At 39.9% G+C, this 19,488-nt stretch overlaps 3 protein-coding genes across 4 annotated transcripts; 1 reads left to right on the top strand and 2 right to left on the bottom strand.

Annotated features, from left to right (window-relative positions):
* Positions 1-2,763: 2,763 nt before the first annotated feature.
* Positions 2,764-7,999, bottom strand: LOC103986616 (transmembrane 9 superfamily member 7). The gene is made up of 7 exons (XM_009404653.3): positions 7,807-7,999; positions 7,113-7,277; positions 6,816-6,925; positions 6,525-6,618; positions 6,336-6,448; positions 4,240-4,387; positions 2,764-4,174 (listed from the first exon to the last, which is right to left on the bottom strand). The coding sequence occupies exons 1-7, from the start codon at positions 7,924-7,926 to the stop codon at positions 3,017-3,019; spliced, it is 1,908 nt and encodes a 635-aa protein (XP_009402928.2). The 5' UTR covers positions 7,927-7,999; the 3' UTR covers positions 2,764-3,016.
* A 1,570-nt stretch (positions 8,000-9,569) lies between these two features.
* LOC135675609 (ent-kaurene oxidase 2-like) lies at positions 9,570-15,581 on the bottom strand. Its single transcript, XM_065185928.1, has 8 exons — positions 15,264-15,581; positions 15,002-15,162; positions 11,788-11,949; positions 11,552-11,692; positions 10,997-11,251; positions 10,750-10,908; positions 10,424-10,618; positions 9,570-10,139 (listed from the first exon to the last, which is right to left on the bottom strand). Exons 1-8 carry the CDS (start codon positions 15,376-15,378, stop codon positions 9,801-9,803), a joined length of 1,527 nt encoding a protein of 508 aa, XP_065042000.1. The 5' UTR covers positions 15,379-15,581; the 3' UTR covers positions 9,570-9,800.
* A 1,197-nt stretch (positions 15,582-16,778) lies between these two features.
* On the top strand, positions 16,779-19,484 carry LOC103986612 (putative transcription factor bHLH041). 2 transcript variants are annotated; one of them, XM_009404650.2, is made up of 8 exons: positions 16,779-16,989; positions 17,080-17,208; positions 17,292-17,397; positions 17,482-17,496; positions 17,568-17,630; positions 17,707-18,321; positions 18,390-18,761; positions 19,304-19,484. In XM_009404650.2, exons 1-8 carry the CDS (start codon positions 16,820-16,822, stop codon positions 19,391-19,393), a joined length of 1,560 nt encoding a protein of 519 aa, XP_009402925.2. In that variant the 5' UTR covers positions 16,779-16,819; the 3' UTR covers positions 19,394-19,484. The 2 variants fall into 2 exon arrangements, with proteins under 2 accessions (XP_009402925.2, XP_009402924.2); XM_009404649.2 differs by having other exon boundaries at positions 16,781-16,989; positions 18,387-18,761.
* The last annotated feature ends 4 nt before the right edge of the window (positions 19,485-19,488 follow it).

Here is a 19,488-nt window from a genome sequence, read left to right as displayed (position 1 = left end):
GGAGTGGTAGAATTTCACCACATTCAGCACTTGCATCACGCTTACTATCGCTGATTTGCACTCTATCGTTGGTGGTGGGGGAGGTGGAGGTAGGGGATGTGGCTACACTTTGCTTTGCTTTGCGATATGAATTTTACTGATGGGGTTGGTGATAGAATCGATGAGAGACACGTCAAATTGGAGCCTTTGCTTATTGCGATGTGAAATGAGGTACGTGAAGAAATGACATATGTCGACACACAAGGGTGGTATTCCAAAGGAGATCCATGTGTCGACCTTACACGACGTCGGAATAATTATAGATTTACCCCTATAATTACTTAGGATTTACATCTCAATCTTTATACTTTAATAAATAGTATTAAAAATCTTATATTTACAAAAGAAAAATATTTAACCTTAATTATCCTCTTAATTTCGTCGTGCATGAAAAAATAAAAAAAATATAAATTTTTTTTAACTTTCCTCCCATTCAGACGGTAGACCACCAACGACGTCAATGATTTGTACTACCAACAACATTGGTGGCATGAGAGGCTGATGACGTGTGAGGGGAAAGGGGAACGAGCCTTACGGTGAGAAGGTGCATGGAGCGGTTCTCGATCTCATCCATCATGTTGCACGCATTGGAGATGGATGTGGTAGCGGGAGGCGACTCTTGCACTCTGCCGCAAGACTCCCTCTTACAGTCCCAACGTATAAGGGAGTGATATAATTTCATCACCTCTGGCACTCATCTCACGCTTACTATTGCTGACCTGGACCCCATTGTCGACGATGAGGGAGGTGGAGGCGAAGGAGGTGGCTACGCTCTACCTTGCGGTGCAAATTTTATTAGTGGGGTTGGTGATAGAATCGACATGAGGCACGCCAAGTTGGGGCCTTTGCTTATTGCGATGTGTGATGAGGTATAGGAAGAAGATGATGCGAGGCTTGCGCACAAGGGTGATATTCTAAAAGAGCTACGGGCGTTAGCCTCACACATCATTGGCCTTGCACGCCTCTGACGTTATCGATGGGTCTACCGTCTATGAAATTATTTTTTTACCGTTTTCATTCACACCTTTTTTTACCCTTTCAGCATTCAATTTCATGTTAAACGTAGGGATCTGCATTTCTTTCTTGGTAAGAATTAGATATCCGCTAATCAAAATAATATCCTATTTTGTGTGTGTCTTAATTGATCATTGATCTATGTCATGAGTCGATCAAACCCACTTCCTGAAGGTTATTGCGTATTAAGAAGAGGACAAACATACTTCTTCAAAATGACTTCCGATTAGATGAGTCTCTTCCGTCATAGATATCACTTACGAGGCTATATGTATATATAAATAATTTTAGGATCTGATTATTAATAATCAAATTCTGAGTAGCTTCAAATTATGATCAATCGGATAAAATTTAAAAGATAACATTTTAGATTTTTAAGTAAATATATCAGCACTACATAAATATTTTAGGTGTATAAAAAAAATTATAGGTTAGAACTTGAGAAACCTCATTCTGAAAGTAGAGGAAATCAGTATTTGCGGCAAAATCACTCGCATGAATTCTCATGCGCGTACTTTTATGATAGGTATTAGGTATGGAGCGGTATTAATCCTACATAGCAATGCTTCTCTCCTCCTATAGGGTGGGTTGGTTTGCCTTCAAGCCACAATTGTTGCGGAGTAGAAAGTCGGAAATATAAATTTTAATTAAGAAATTAACTAAAACCGCAAAAGAGAAAGACGGAGAAGAAATTATATGCATTCATTATTCCATCAGCCGCATGGACTCAGATTAACTTTGAGAAATCCCTGATCCTAAAAAATGTTGTCCATCTTTCCAATCAGGGCCCCAAAACCCGAGCACTGTGTAACAACTATTTAACGGAAGTATCGGCAACATATACGGATCAACCTCAAGGAAGGCAGGAGAAAAGAGAAAGGAAAGAAGGGGCGAAACCTCCGAGGCTCCGAAGCACATGAGGGAGAGCACCACCTTCAAAATCTTGCGTCGTTGGAGATAGGCAAGCAGAGAAGGAGGTGGATCTCCGCGGCCGCCGCCTTCGTCGTCGTCGTCGTCGGCGGCGGCGGATCTCTGGATATGGAAGGCCAGTTCCTCGAAAAGGCGGGCGATTTGAGTACTGGGAATGGCTAACGGACACAGAGAGGCGATTCGAAGGACTCTTGCTATATATTTAATCAGGCGGTAGGCTTGGGAGCACGATAAGAGATGGTCATCGCTCCGAGGACCAGCAGACCGGGAAGCGTAGTACAGGTTAGCGGATGCAGGCTTATGCGGTAGTGATTAGGGACCGCTGACACAATCCATCAAAGTCTAATTGACTTTAAGATGGGGTAATAAAGATTCGCATGGAAAAATAATCAATTGCAATTACGAATTTATTACCTTTATTCGATTTGGATATATATATATATATATATATATATATATATATATATATATATATATATATATATATATATCTCTCTTCATTTAAGGATGATATATAACATGGACCAGACTTCTTTCCTTGATCAATTAGGTGTCCCGTTAGAGGACGAATTTGTGATGACTAAGAAGTAGGGATAGGATACTTACCTCATCTTCGTCATACGACATATTTATTGGATGGTTTTAAGTTAGTTTTTGGTACGTGCCTGATCACGCAAGCCCTTGCACATCCAAGGAAGATATTCGAAAATGTAAGTGACAAAGGTACAGGATGAACAGCTAAAACCAGGATGTCTGTATCCTTCCCTAACTTCGTACAACTTATCTAGAAGATTGCTTGATTTAAAAGCGTTTAATCCAATATTCAGTCAAAGTTACATTCAGGCGGATAAAAGATAACACAACAGCTCAAAATCAAACAGAAACAAGAATACATGATGCTATATTTGCCTTTATAAACTACTAAGCTACAAAGTTCTCTGATCTGCAGTTGTTGCAATAAAGCTTTTCATCATCTCAAGCCCAACTCATCCCTCCAAATCTCGAGACTTGCCAATTTATTAATGGGACCTGATCAGTCTATTTTTACCGATGAATATATCTTGCGGACAAACCAGAAACAGGCATAAAAGCCAATTGTGCCGGTCAACACGAAGAACGCATAAGATCCGATCAACATGTACCCAAAGTAGAGGAATCCAGAAACCACTTTGGTAATTTCCAACTTTGTGAAGAAATAGAATGCTGAATATGCAAAGAGGTAGAATGCAGACGAACCTGCAGTCAAGTATGCCCTCCACCACCAGTGATAGTCTTCACTGCATAGCTGGAAGTAGCACAGCACAATCGTAATCTCAGCACAGGTCACGATGAGGATGACGAAGACTATGAAAAGGAAGCCGAAGATGTAGTAGAACTGGTTCAACCATATTGAGGTCAGGATGAAGAAGAGCTCAATAAAAACAGCACCAAACGGGAGTATCCCACCGATTAGTATAGAAAATGCTGGTTGCATATACCAAGCCTGCTCAGGTATCTGCCTGGGGATCTTGTTTGTCTTCACCGGATCCTCAAGAGCTGGCCTCTTGTAGCCTATGTAGCTGCCAACAAACACTAGGGGCACAGATATGCCGAACCATAGCAACACCAAGGCGAACATTGTCCCAAAGGGAACTGCACCGGATGATTTCTCCCCCCAGATAAGAGCATTCAGCACAAAGAAAATGGCAAAGACAATACCAGGAAACATAAAAGCAGTTTTCAAGGTGATCCTCTTCCATTCTGAACCCTTGAACATTTTATAAAGGCGGGCTGAAGAATACCCGGCAAAGAGACCCATGAATACCCACAGGAGAACCATAGCAGTCATCAAACCCCCACGGTTGGAGGGGGAAAGAAAACCTAGTAATGCAAAAATCATAGTGACCAAAGTCATTCCAAAGAACTGAACCCCGGTTCCAACATAAACACAAAGAAGCCCGGAGTTCACTGGCGGTCTGAAGACATCACCATGGACTAACTTCCATCCTGTTTCTTCCTGGGCTTCGTCCTGAGTCTCTAACTGGTTGTAATTAGCTATATCTCTGTAAAGGGTCCTCAACATAATCATGGCCACCATGCCAGACAGAAACAGAACTATCATTAAAGAGTTGATAATAGAAAACCAGTGGATTTGATCATCATTCATGAGAAGGTAAGTGTCCCAACGTGAGGCCCATTTGATATTGCTGGGCTGCAACAGACAAACTCAGATGTAAGGAACACACTTGAAAAGGAAGGTGCAGAAAAAGAAGGTACCTGAAAGGTAACATCATATGAGAATACAACATATGTGTCAGCAGCCACTTCTTGGAGTGCATTGCTACCAGGAGTTATTTTAGTGTCTGAGTTGCATGTAGTAACTTTGGGGTTTTTATCATCCCAGTTACCAGACTCATGCTTCACACTGTTTGGAAGAGCAAATTAAAAAGTAACTTATTATGAATCAATTAATTCTGAAAAGATAGATGAACAGAATGTGTAAGACCACGGAAAGCATAGATAACCAGCTTGGATGAGCTAATTTGATGGTTTCTTATTCAATACATAAATGATGTTGAGAACATCAATGCAACATAGGATTTCACAAACTTCACCCAAAATTTTCACAAAATGCCTTGTGTTAATTATAATGGATATGGATCCTAATAACAGTGCGAAAGAGATACATGTACAATATAAAATGGACATATAGATCATGATATGGACATAGAAATAGAAGAAAAAAAATTAGAACAACAATTGGCCAATATATAAATGAACAAATAGAATTCTTTCATAAGTGAACACCATAATCGAACTTTTCTACTGCTGAAATATGATCCATCATCCTAGGCCATAGCGAACCACTAATGCCTTTTGTAACTTTATAATAGGACTACTATATACAAAAAATGCATATTTGTTGTCTTGTATGCTATTTTAGTAAAGGACATCCACCTTAGATATTAACTTGTGCTATTCCACTCACATACAAACATCACCTTTGATATGTGACACACAACTTTCACTATACCATTGATGACATCATTATCATCAGCCAACACAACTTTGGTGGGCTTTCTATATCTGTCCCTTCAAACTTTTGAAAATAGCAAATTTGCCCCTCCAGATTTTGGTATAGCATATATATCCCTATGAATATTTAGATGTTGCATATATATCCTTTTAATATTCTAATCCTCCATAAGTTATTCCCATTAGCATCCATCAAATAAAGATTAACGACTTGTCATTTTTACTTATTTGATTCCTCGTCTTATAAAATTAAATATAGAAGGACAAATACAAAAAAAATATTAATTTAAGAGGAATGTATAGGAAACTTTTTTAAAGGGGTTAATTGGAGTTTCAACATCACTTAGTTGAATGTCAAAGAGACCAACTACAATGGCACATCTGCAATTTTTTAAATTTTAAGTGCTTAACTTAATCTTAGAGGGGCACATACAAATATCATTAACTTTGGAGGGATACGTCACACACACTAAAATATAGGTAGAGACTCAAGACTACAGATACATAACGGGGAATGAGCAACAGGTTTTCCTATTTCTTCCAAACAGATGTATAGGCACAGCCACGTTTGTAGCAGCATCTGACATAAGAAAATCTCCGAATAAAAGCACCAAAGGAAGGCTTATCGAAATATTTATTATGAAATCCAATAAAATTCAAATTCAAATAACTATAGCAATCTTTAAAAGAAAGAAATAGTTCATATTTGAACTGTGGTATGCCAAAACAAAGTAGAACCCATCAACATAAATAGCCAAATCCAACCAATACATCATAAAAATATATACTTCAGTATCAGAACTTTTCATTTTATGCTTTTATGCTATTAGTTATGCTCTATAGAAAATAATTTCAAATTGCAGGCCAAACAAGCTACTGATACTCAATAAACAAAATAATGGTTACACTGCAGCAAAATTTTTAAAGCAATGCAGGCAATTGGAAGACACCCATAAGATGGTTAATGCTGAAGGGCTGAAAATAAATGAGACAGCAACATAATGTTGCAAAGATCAGAACCTCAGAGATAAATCTTTTGGCTATCCTATTTAACAATACACTGCTAGAACATCACTTGTTTGGATGGTTTTTTGTTTTGTTTTATATCTAATATTGTAACAACATAGTTTGGCAGAGCTGCTGCTGTGTAGTTGTCACTTATTATTACTTGGCAAATGACAAATAATTTAGCCATACTGACGACTGCTTTCTGCGGTACGTTTAACTCTACAGCAAGATCGTGTTCCACAACAACTACTACCAAAGTTAGCATAATGCTTGACATTGCTTAAAAAGGAGAACTAATTTGACTGCAGAGCTGCATGAAATATCAGTACCTGCTTGGAATCACCTCAAAACCAACAATACGAGCACCATCTGATTCTGGATCTTTATGGTACATGACTTTGAAACTGAGGTGGTTACTAAGGTAATATTTACCATCCTTGCTCTGATCACAAACACTGCATGTCAACTAACTAAACAAGCTGCTAGGTGTTCACAACCTAATGTGACAAGTGACTTACTTTATATCCAACACGAAAACCTTGTTCATAGCTTGTATCTTGACTGCCATCTCTTCTTAGCCTAGGAACTGCGACAGGAAGATTGTCCAGGATCCTATAAAGTGAAAAACAAATGTGGGGATGATATGTTATCAGAGAAACATGATTATGTGTCTCAAAAACCATGCAAAGAAGCTGGAGATTACAGTAAGCATAATATTTACCAGATAGCAATAGCTATATACAAAGTGGTTTTAGGACTATGATGGATTACCACTTTACAAGTAGAGCAAAAACAGACCAATAACTTACATGTTCACTCGATATTCATCATCAATTTTTTCCTTGAAGTTCTTAGCAGCTTCAGAGCTAAGTTTTATTAGACAGGCTACTTTGCAACTTTCATCCCTTCTCATTTTAAACTGCAGATATCATGCATACCAAATGGGAAAAAAAAAAAAGAAGGTTAGACAAGTAGAAACCTTAGCTTATTTCTATTTAATATTCTATTGTTGTCGGGAGCAAAGCTCTGAGAATACATGAAAGTTCAAATGGGCATTTTACAAAGTATTTGTTGTCTATCCAACAGAAAAGAGAGCGGGTACTTACTGCATAAACAGAATTTTCAATGCGATCACCACGAAGGACCTCCCCCAAATTCTCAGCGCTGTTCATTATCTTGGGAGGCTTACAGTAATCCAAGAAATAATAATCATAAGGAAGTTGCGTTTTTGTGGATGAGAGTTTGTTCACTTTGACTTGCAGTTCATCATCCTGGCAAAAAGGCGAAAAAGGAAAATCACGGTTGACAACATTTTGTCAAATAGGAAACATCAGTTTTTTTGGCAGATCATGAACAGAGAACTCTGAAGAACAAAATCTAACAAAATATGCAAATAAAAGAGGCGTAAGTTGATTGGAAGTTGGCGCAAGAAAGTGGCAAGATATTCGATGCATCACACTTTTTCTGCTACCTCAATGGACTAACAGGCGACGTCTCCAAAGGTGAACCATTGAACGTATCACACGTTTTTCTAACAACTACTCGTCATTATTAACCCTCGCGACCAAAGAAGTACCAAACGCAGGGAGATCCCCTGGCCAACCTTTGGATCAGTTAAGTTCCTAAGACCAGATTCGCCAAATCAAGCTATAAAAACCCCCTCCCCAGATTAAATTTTAAGGGGATCGAAGAAGCGATGCGCAGATCCAAGGAAAGGAAGAAGAAACACACAGTATCAGCCCTGATCTCGAGATGTCACACAAAAGATCCTAAACCCTCGCCAGATCAGGAAGTGATCACCTTCTGGAAGTCGCGAGGAGCTACGCCGGGGAGGTAGAAGGCGCGGGCGGAGGGAAGCACGAGGTACAAGAGGCAGGAGAGGAGAAGAGCTGCGACGACCTCACGGTTCGCCTCCGCCATTGCGAGAGAGAGAGAACCTGACGCCCTCACTGCGGGGAAAACGAGCGACGGAAGGACGAGAAGCCTACAGAAGCAGCGAGGACAGATCGGGAATTTTAGTTTTAATTGACTTCGACTAAAACGATCGGAACGCCCGACACAGACCCAAAATCTGACCCTCCTCGGCGAAACGGGAGTCGGGAGTTCGGACGCTGATGGGACCCACGGACTTCGGTTTGTATTTGTACCCTCTTCTTTGCCACGAGGTATAATGGGCAGAAATAATCATTTTTTATATTTTATTTTTCGAGGTATATATGGATATATTATTTAGCATATATTATCCCTTTAATATAGTTATATAATATATATTCATTGTTCATGATCAATAATAATTTATTTAAATTAAAAAATACATAATGTTTAGTATAATAATATTTTTAATAACTATTACTAGAGATTATGAATTCAACTAAAAGTAAATTAGCTAACATAAATTAAGTACATTGATACATATAGAAGCGTTTATGGAAGTAAATTTATAGGGACAAAAAACAGTTAAAATTCATTTGATATAGTTAAAGTAAATTTTTGGGGGTCGATGATGTTATTTAATTCGATATTAGTTGAGAAGTATGAGAATCAAATGTTCATTAGTCCGTCGGATATTTCTTATTCTCAGATGCGTCTTTTAGAGTTCACATATTCCAAAAGGATAAAATCGTGTGAGTACACCCATTACCTAAAGCGGATAATTTCTCGTGAACTTACGAGCCGCACTAATGATTAACCGACCAAATAATCTCTAATCATATGTGTTTATATCAATTCAAGATTGAAAGGAAGAGATATCAAAAGTACTCTATTTTGATGGTACATGGATGCTATTTTGCTAAAAATCATGATACTGTAACTTGTAAAAGGATAGGGTAGAATTTAGTCTCACGAAAAATAAATTCGAAATAACTCTTTCTAAAACGTGAAAAGATTGATAAGGGAAATTAGTAACATGTTTATTTCCACATGTATGCATCTCATAAGCTATGTGCATGCTTTTTGCCTCAAATAAAGGAAGTGAGTTTGTCCCAACGGGAGCTTCCACGCGGAACATGTTCAACCATGGAAGTTGATAGGTTTTAGTGGATTTCATATACTTTTGTGACCCATTTCAACTAAAAGTCAACATAAATTTATCCTTTTTTTATTGTCATATGAAATGCTCTTTAGAAACTTTCTATAGTTGTTATAACAATTTGCTCAAAAAAACTTTCACTAATTAGCTTTGAACAAATAGTGCCCTTCAGAATTCATCCCAAATATTTTTTTTTTCACAAATAAGTAAATATATCTTTTGTCTTTGTATTAAACTATTTTTCTCGATTTATTTTCTTCGTCTATCTGATGCTATCTTTCACGACCCCTTTTTCGTTGCTTCTCCATCTTTTTTTTTTTTTTTTTTTTTCTGTTTTTCAATCAAGTTTTGAGTTTGTAGTTTTCTCCTGGAGAAATCTTTCGAGAGTTGGAGACTACCAAGAGTATCTCGGACTGGACAATAGCTCGCGTGCCACAAAATGCGAGCTCTTAGAGACTCTCTCGTAGAAGTTCGTTGGATCATTGTGTACAATGGATGCAAGACAGGCAAGAAAGGCAGCAGTGACACCCAATTCAAGAACAGGTAAGCTAACTCAATTTAGGACGAGGAGCTCAACAAGAACGAGGCATCTAATGCTAAGAGTGTCAGTGGAGGCCTACAGCACGGCACCGAGCGTTTAATTTATTGATGCAGTGTTGTCGGAAGCTCAAAGTTGATGCCAAACACACATCTTAGAGAACATATAACACATCGACTATATGCTGATGAACTTGCTTCTCAGTCCGTATAACTTCATCTGAGTCTAGGATGATTGAGGCCTTGCAGAATCTGCTTCTCTTGGTGTTATGTGTGCTTGCATAGGCTGGAGCTTGTGAGTTGTGAGCTGAACGGTGGCAACATTGGCTTCTTCTCCTTCCTTCAGTCTCCACTGGAACTCTTGCACGAACCTCGCGATGGCCACGCAAGAAATCAGCATCGCTTGCAGTGTTCCTGCACATGCCCGCTTTCCTGCGCCGAAAGCCATTGTCTTGTGCATGTCCGTCTGCTCGAACTTGTCGCGTAGGAATCTCTCAGGCTTCCATTCTTCGGGTTCCTCCCATTGCATTTTGTCCATGTTGCAGGCATAAAGATTGACCGCTATCTGTAATGGTTTAAGCTCAGTGAAGACCAAATAAATGCTGTAGTGAGACGATACGAGATAATCAATACTAGTGGTACAGGAGAAATAGAGAGAAGGTTATGATTTTATCGGAAACTTTCAATAGTCAAATGATTTTAATCTAACTAAGATATTATTCTTTACAAGCCTCAACAGTGATAGAAGTCCAAGAAGCTGACCCAAATAACTGGGGACATTATGCTTATTGTTGTTGTTGAAAGACCAAATAAAGAAAATTCATAATCTAGTGTCAGCCAAATGCTCACCTCAGAGCCTGCCTGAATGTTGAAGCCTCCAAGCTGGGTATCTTCAGTGGCATACCGGAGGGGTATAATAGGGACTGGAGAATGTCGTCTGAGAGCCTCATGGAACACAGCATTCAAATACGGCATCTGTGGCAAATGCTCCTCTGTGACTTTTTCAGACCCACATACTTGTAGAATTTCATGATAAAGTCGATCCTGAAGAGCCAATGGACTTTCAATTTGATGCTAATAAATGCAAGAGAGAGAGAGAGAGAGAGAGAGAGAGAGAGAGAGAGAGAGAAAAGAGAGAAGAAAAGAGAAGATAAAGATGTGGTTTATATAGCAACCTGGCACTCTGGATTCTTAGCAAGCTCAAACATAGCCCACTCTGTTGTGACCACAGTTGTATCGGACGCCTCAATTATTGCTTCCCAGACTAATGTTGTCAACTGCTCCTCCGTTAGCGTGTTCTCAGACAGCAGAAAGTCCAAATAACAGTTTATCTCCTACAAATTAGCAAGAATTCAGATCATCTGATATATAAAGCAATTGCAGAAGACTGAACAAAACCAAAATGAATTGATGGAGAAGGACCTCTCCTCGTTCTCTACGTTTCTTTTGCTCCATAATCAGGGCCCTCGTCACCGCCATCTTACGAGTCACCATTCCTTGGATCTTCGTCTCGAAGCTTCTATTTGGGATCCAGCTGAGGTATGGGAAGAAATCCCTCCAATCTACGTCAATAGCACCCATCATTGGATCTACAACTAGTGTATCGAAGATTTCCTTCTTTGTTATTTCCTTCCCAAGTTCCTCTACAAAAATGGATTCCACATCCAGGCCCAAGGCCTGCAAAATACTCGGTAAATAATTTGGTTCTGATTGTCAGCATAGAATAATGCAAGCCCTGACACAAATTTACCAACACACACACACAGAAATAATAGATCCAATTAATGTACTATTTATTGACTTGCGTGTTAAGAACCTTTTCCTTGTATCCTTGTACTATGGTGATATTAGACCATCTAAACATCCAGCAATTTCAAGTTTAGACTGGCTTGATATGTCAAGATGGTATACCAAAAGGAACTACCTTAATAACAAAAAAAATTCATCGAAATAAGGAGTATGAAGCATTATACTTACTTGTTTCAAGGATAATCGGAAAATCTCAGCCTGAAATGGTGTTCTGAATTCTATTGCTCGAGAAGGATCACTTTTAATTTCTGAATGCAGAATATTTAAGACGTTACAAATCATCGTGTCCCTGTAACCGCGGTTGTGCTTCTGATATCCAATAGCATAGAGAATTAGTGTGCGTTTCAGCTACAGTGCATAAGGCATATTATAAGAGCAGTGAATGAGACTGTTGGCCTGCGCACCTGAGCATTAGCTCCTAAGAGACTTGTCAACACATAGCGCTTCACCATCCGGTGGAAATCCCCATAGTCACTCATAGCAACCATTGATTTATTGGAAGTGAGCAACATCAATGCCTTTGAGAGCTTTCGAGTTGAAATGGATGAGAATTTGGTCACCATTGCCTGGAAAAAGTGATTCATTGTCATGTCTCATTTCAGTTGTAAGAAATCACAAAGGATATTATTAATTAACAAAATCACATAGGAATAGGGCAAAAGAGATGCCAATACTTGACCTTTCAGGTTGGGACAACTAAGATCCTACTATAGCATCATTATACTCCTCTCTCTACTAATGTCACTATTTGTCTGTTCTTAATTACAACATCACAAGAACAGCACCAGCATTTGAACACAATAATGTCCACACATCAAAACCAAAGTCTTTTATTTATGCAAATGCAATTAGAAGTTTAGAACATTATGTTGCATACTCAAGTGAAACTACAAGCATCAGCAAGTCTCCATCAGTCACCACATTTGGAGCCGTGTATAAGATGACACTAATTAGATTACTGATGCATGTAACTTACAAAATCAACCATTTATATGATGTTCCAGGCTTTTATTCATCATAGTCTCAAGTTATTCACTATAATTTCGTCATGAAGACTTCTTGTGTAACTTTTAGAAGGAAATCACTTCAAAGGTTTCTTCTCACTTATGGCGTAGGATAGCAGTGAAATACTCAAATGAACTGGTTGGGATTAGAACCGAGGGCAGGTCCTAAGAGCTTTTCAACAATCGATAGCAGCAAAGGTTCGAATTCTTCTCAAGTTATTCATCATAATTCCATCATGAAAACTTCTCATATAACTTTTAAAAAGAAATCATTCCAAAGGTTTCTTCTCACTTGTAGCATCAGATACCCTTGTTTTGAGAGTTGAGAATCCCAAAAAGCTAAAGAACTTGAGAATTGTTGATCCTACTATCGCAAATTCTCCTTCCTCAAGCCGCCCACGTAGATGTAGGTTATCAGCTCAACTACATAAGTTGTTAATATTCCTCTTGATATCCAGGTCCCCTCTGCAAATTTTTGGTCATCTTGTTCTTGTTATTGTGGTGACATCAAGATTATGCCACTTCCTATATGGCTCTCCAGCTTTTAGTAACACAAATCTTTAGCACCCATAAGGAATATAACAAATCTACTAAGTATGTAATACAGAAAGAAATCGAGCCCTTCATCTGGTGCCTTGGGTACATACCACCAAATAGATCATCGATTTAGAATGAACCTGAGATATGTTGTCACATCCCAGATTAAAAAAAATAAACCATCATTTCATTATTCATAATTTCCATAAGAGTCTTTTTTTATCTTTGAATTCAAATCCTTATTTTTACAACACTATATATATTTTTAATTAAAAAAAATGAATCACATCTTCTTAGTAGGGCCACAAGTGATGAAAAAGTCTTCTCCACCCAAACCTTAGATCTATTGCAAAGTAGTAGGTTACTCTGAAAATAAATATAAGATGAAAACAAACCAGCACCCACACATATTAGTAGGAACCTTTGAAAAATCATAAAAATAATTTTCAATATTCGTAAAACATATATAAATGTCAATAATTTAATATGAAATAATAACATATCAATTTATTATGAAACTTATGTATCAGAAAAATAATGATAATTCTTATACATTAAACAAAATCATGTATCAATCACATGCAACACATCTTGATGACATACATAACAATCAGATAACAAAAGACATATATCATACTCGATGGTGCACTCTTCTAACAACAAATGGAGATACATACTCTATCGGATGGATTCTTCCCAACAGTGAATGAAGAAAATCTATATCGCACCCCCAATAGCAAATGGAGTGGTATCCCTCACTCACCCAAGTAGAGACACGTTCATCCCAATAGCAGATGGAGGAATCATCTAACTATCATATCTGACGGTCTACTAATCCTCAAAGGTAATCGCCTTACTTGCTCTCGGCAAAGATATATAGTCACCCATGATCATTTATTTACATTCATCCATTTATTTATGTATGCATCCAAGAAGTAGTATGATAAAATATTATGAGGGACTATGCTTGATGTACTAGCCTGCTAGACTATGTCCATCGGTGGCACTGCATTGTAATGGACCCGTAGTTCCTTTCATAGATAGCATTTCCAATGTGGACAACTCAATATAGTCACATATACTACATGATAACAATCACATCAAAATCATCAATTTAATCTAAAAAAATAAGAGAAAACTAATAATAATTTTCAAATGACACATTCAAATAAAACTTTTAAGTTCATCAAATCATAAAGACACGAGACATCAATCTCTCAATAGTCTTCAATCAACCATAACCCTAATTAGAATAACTCAATTGACTTGTACCAAACTTAGTTCAACTAGGATCTAACGGAACCAATCTCAAATCCTTATAGAACCGATCTAGAATCACCCTAAATTGGTCTAATTTAGATTTAATTAATTTTAATTAGGTCAAACAGGCTTTAATTGATCAAGTTGGTCTGGAATCACCTTGAACCGACTTGAACCGATCAAACCCATCTGATTCAATCAACTAACAAGCTTAAACCAATAAAGGGAGAGGAAATTGGACTATGTCGTATAGTGCTAGCCCAGACCGAACCGACCCACTTGAGTCTTGGAGAGGTCACATGTGTTGCATATGTCTATCCCAGATAACAGGTTAGGCTAAGATATAACGAGCTGGATAGAGGGATGTCGATGTGTCTAGCGCCAGTTGCATAGTTGGGCAAGCCTAGCTTAACGGGTTGGGCTGAGCCTCACTCACGAGTTGAGCTAAGTCTTACTACTGAACTGAGTCACGCTTGGCTTGCGGGTTGGGTTGTGCCTAGTCACATAGGTTGGATCATATTTGACCATATAGGTTAAATCACGCCTGACTACATAGGTCGGGTCATACCCGATCACATAGACTGGGTCGTGCTTAGCCACATGGATTATGTCTTACCTGGCTACATAGACCATACACAAAAATAAAATTTGAACTATTTAAGTTCTAAAAATCATGTCAAAAAATAGTTTAATTAATTGATAAAAATTTTAACTTATACATATGATTAAGGAAATTAATTTTAATCATTTTAAAAAATAATAATTTAAATAAAATAATCCCATTATTTATAGTAATTAAAGAGAGAAATAAAGGTACCTCTTTGGCAAGTTCAGTGGAATTCAGAACCACCACAGTGGAAGTGCCGGTTCTGATGGTATAAATCGGCCCATACGTCGCGGCCCATTTCGCGAACGTCAGGTGAGGCTTCTTCTCCTTCAGCTGCAGCAAATTCCCAATCAAGGGCCACCCAGGAACAGCTGCAACACCACCACCATCAGTCACATGAATCAGACAAATCCACAAGCACGAAGGAAATTATGACCCAAAAAGAAGTGGGGAAACGGCCGAAAGCCGACACCTGGAGGACTATTGGACCGCCGTCTGCGGGCGACGAGGAGGATTCCAGCGACGACGGCGGCGGCGGCGGGGGCGCTCCGCAGGAGCAAGTGAAGCGCCGCTATTGACATCTCCATCGCTCGCTCGTACCCACCACCCGACTAGTCTTCGGCGTGCTACCCAAAGAAGAAAGAGACAGAGAGAGAGAGACAGGTGGGACTGATAGATGGCAACAGCAAGAGACAAGGCGACCATTTAAGATGGACGGCAGGGTTTTCGGTGGCACCGCCCTCTGCTGCTGCTGTTTTTCCTCCCATCATCGATTCAGTGGTGAGAAGAGATGCACCGTATCGGCCGTTCGATGCATCGTTTTCGAAACTAGGACGATTTTTGGATAAATTCTCCTCCTTTTTTTTTGTCTAATATAATTCTTTAATTTAATAATGCCTAAAATTAAGCCCATAGAGACTCTTTTATTTTTTTTCTGAATATATAAAAATAGCTTGGATTTATCGTCTTTTATTTTATATATATATATATATATATATATATATATATATATATATATATATATATATATAATTGAATTCGGATGACTTATGAATCAATATGATTGAGATACAAAGATATCACCTTAATTCATAGAAACACATCAAGCGAGGTGGCTATTTTTAGTCTTTGGAGGAAAGCCGGCGCAGCATCTTCGACTACCCCTTATCGGTAGATTCTCCCCACAAAAGGCCTAAATGGTACTCCCCATGGATACTTACATTATAGGGCATCACCCAACGTTATCTCACCTTTCATTCGATCGTGTACTGCCAAAGGAAAGCAATCAAAGAATCGAACATTGGCTTCACCCACAAATTGAATTTGATTTGGGCTGGAGTTCTAACCCAAGTGATCTCCCTATCTAAAGAGGCCCATTAATCAAGTGTGGGTTATGCCTCAAAGCTACAAAGAAAAGCCCAAGTGATCAATCGATTTGAATTTGCATTAGTAGAGTATAAATCACTTGCATGTCACAATGGAGAAGTGGATTGAAGTTTTCTTATCACACATTCTATAATATTGTGTAATGTTAACAATTATATAAAATTGGAATGTTTTTGAGTCCTTTTTTTTTATCTCTTTTAGTATTCCACTCCCAATAAAAGAGACTAATCCTTTTTCTGCTATTAGCTCAAGCTTTTAGCAGTAACAAAAAAAGGATTGACCTCCCAAGTAAGCCCGCCAGCCATGAATCAGTCTCGGTCTCGCTCTCAGTCTCTCTCTCTCTCTCGACGATGGGACAGAAGGACGACATCACGATGACCACAGCCGCCTCTCTGTCTGTGCTTGTCTATCTCTTCTGCCTCCTACTTTGACCCAATTCTGAATCATCTCGAGCAAAGACTTTGAACCCCTACTTTTCAATTTGAAGTTTGTCATCTCTCTCTCTCTCTTTGAACCCCTACTTTTCTACTTGAAGTTTGTCATCTCTCTCTCTCTCTCTCTCTCTCTCTCTCTCTCTCTCTCTCTCTCTCTTATAAATAGCGAAGGGGGAACCCATTTGTCTCCCATCGTAGGCCATGGAAGATGTTATCCAAATGCCTTAGCTTGGAGCCGCACGCATGTCCTGTCGCCTTCATGGACACCGTCTTCCTCCTCCGCCCCGAAGCCCGCAGTCACTTCCTCCGGACCGCCGCTCGCGCACTGGGATGCACATATATTTGCCTGTGGTCTCCGCTTTACCATCCGTCATCCGAGTATCCATCGATTCCTCTCGGTTCACAGACCAACTCATCTCTTTCTTAACTGTGATCGGGATATATCTGACTCGAGTAATTTCCAACCAGTTGCTTCACCTCCATGGATGGATGGCACCACGAGGACGACAGCAGCGGTCGGCCGAGCTCCTCGTCGGGAAGCCCCTCCAGAAGGCTCTTCGCCGCCTACTTGAGGTCTCTCTGCAGCATCCGATGCAGGTGTTCTGCCTAACGCCCTTCATCGTTTCGCTCCATGTGTGGTATCTGACATATATATGGATTGCTTCTTCCCGCTTCTTAAGCTGTGTTCCTGGTTGGGCTTTCAAGAGCAGCCTTCCCTACATCGAGCTAAAGGACTCGGACCTCATGAACTCGGCATCAATGCAAGTACAACGGCAATTCTATCAGGTATATATGCGTGCCAAGAACATTAATGGCTGAATTGAATGCATCCGGAATGCTTGCTTACTTTGATGTGGTCTCATCTTTCAGGAAGCTGGAATTAAGGTTGGCAATTCTCCGTCTCTTTAATCGTAATGGATCATCTTCGACATAACGATTGACTCCTCCCTTGACAGACTGCAGCTTTTCTTGGATGCACAAGCGGAGAGATCGAGTTTGGGATGACGACTTCGAGTGATGTAATCGATCGAAATCCAAAGGATTTGTATCGATCATTTCTGTGTCATATGTATAACGTGGAATTCCTTTTGGCAGGCAAACATGCATGCGAATGTTGAGAAAGTGTTCAGCGAGGATTTCATACGACAGTCGCAATTAGAGCAAGAATTCATTCACCAGACTCAGTTGGAAGAGCTGTTCCCACCTCCCGACTCCTCCGACTCCTCCTCGCTTCGATCTTTTTCGGTGGAAAGTCCAGAGTGCTCGTCTCTCCTTCTCGCCAATACGAGCACCGTTGCCCCTCACCAAATCCCCATGAGCGTCTACGATCGACACCGAACCGTGCTGTTTCCATCAACTGCCGTCGATGATGCTGCGATCGCGAGGGCGATGCTGGCTGTCATCTCTTCGAACTCTTCTTCGGCTGCCGATCGGAGTTGGTCCGGCCGCCGAGTAGGGGCATTCAAAGCCTACGCTACTCCAGCCTTTGCACCAAGATGCGATCCCACTCCAAGCTCGCATGGCCAGAAGATGATTAAGATGCTCATCAACCTACTGAAGAAGATGAATGACATGCGGTTCGAAGCCCGGACGCAGGACGCCCGGCCTACCAGCAACCAGCTGCACCACATGATATCTGAGCGCAAGCGCCGGGAAAAGCTCAACGAAAGCTTCGATGCTCTCAGAATGCTACTTCCACCGGTGTCCAAGGTGCGCTTCCCAGTTCATCATCCTTGTTCGCATCCATTTACATACTGATTTCTTCGATTCAATAGAAGGACAAGGCGTCGGTGCTTTACAACACCAGGAACTACCTGAACGCATTGAAAGCTCAAATATCTGAGCTGGAGCGTAGGAACCGACTGCTAGAGATGCAGGTTCGGCGTCCTGATGAGAAGGAAGAAGACGGCGATTCGAACGAGAGAGTACGAGTTCAGATAAGCCGGCAGGCAACCGAATCGACACCAGAAGGCGAAGGAGTCAACCTCGTCATAGCAGTGAGGGCGGGTTGCAACATGATCGATTTGATTCACGACGTACTCCAATGCTTGAAACGGATGGGAGTCGCTACTTTATTATCGGTGGAGGCAATCACAGGATCGCCGCAGAAGAATGATCTAATAAAGGCAAGCTTCACCGTACGAGTAAAGGTAATTTTAATTTCAACCTATGCAATTAAAGCTTTCAAATTGGAATTATTTATGAGTATTTTCCTTCGAGCTCTAGAAAAAAAAATCTATAAACCTGTTAAAGTTGAAGATAATAATAAATAAAAGGATATTAAATATTCTGCTAGCGAGGACAGAAGGGCCACTTGATGTTCACGTTTGGAGGTTTTGTGGAAGATCGAATAGATACTGTGTGCCAAGGTTGTCTGCCACCGAGCATCTGAGTCAATGAGCCAACATCTAAATCGCAGCGCCAACTCCTGTCATAGTATGATGTCATACAAGATTCATTCAACTAGAACGCTATTGACATTTCTTAGATGCCCCCCTTGACTGCAGAATTCAAAAGCAGTATATTATGGTTTGTGATTGTAATGGATCACATGCAAAATTCTCACCTGGTAGCTGAAGCAACGCACAGGAAGTTTCGTCTTCCCTGCGGTCCAGTCCCGGTTTTCTCTGTCTTCCGGAGAAGAAGACACCGCTGAATGAAGAGAGAGCTGACGTTGATTGATGTCACGCAGGGCGCCGATTGCGACGAGGAGACGCTCGAGGAAGCTGTGACCCAAGCTGTGGCTGCGGTGTTGGAGCGATCAGCAACACCCACTTCATAATACTTTTTACTCTTCGCCCATCAAATTTGACCGACTGTTGTAATCGATAATGGCCAAACAAGTCATTTCCTGTGAAAGAAGCTGCAAAACAAAGA

The sequence above is a fragment of the Musa acuminata genome, chromosome BXJ1-6 (assembly GCF_036884655.1).
Source record: "Musa acuminata AAA Group cultivar baxijiao chromosome BXJ1-6, Cavendish_Baxijiao_AAA, whole genome shotgun sequence".
Taxonomy (NCBI): domain Eukaryota; kingdom Viridiplantae; phylum Streptophyta; class Magnoliopsida; order Zingiberales; family Musaceae; genus Musa; species Musa acuminata.
Note: the sequence above shows the minus strand (reverse complement) of the source record. Positions and strands in the feature narration are given on the sequence as shown.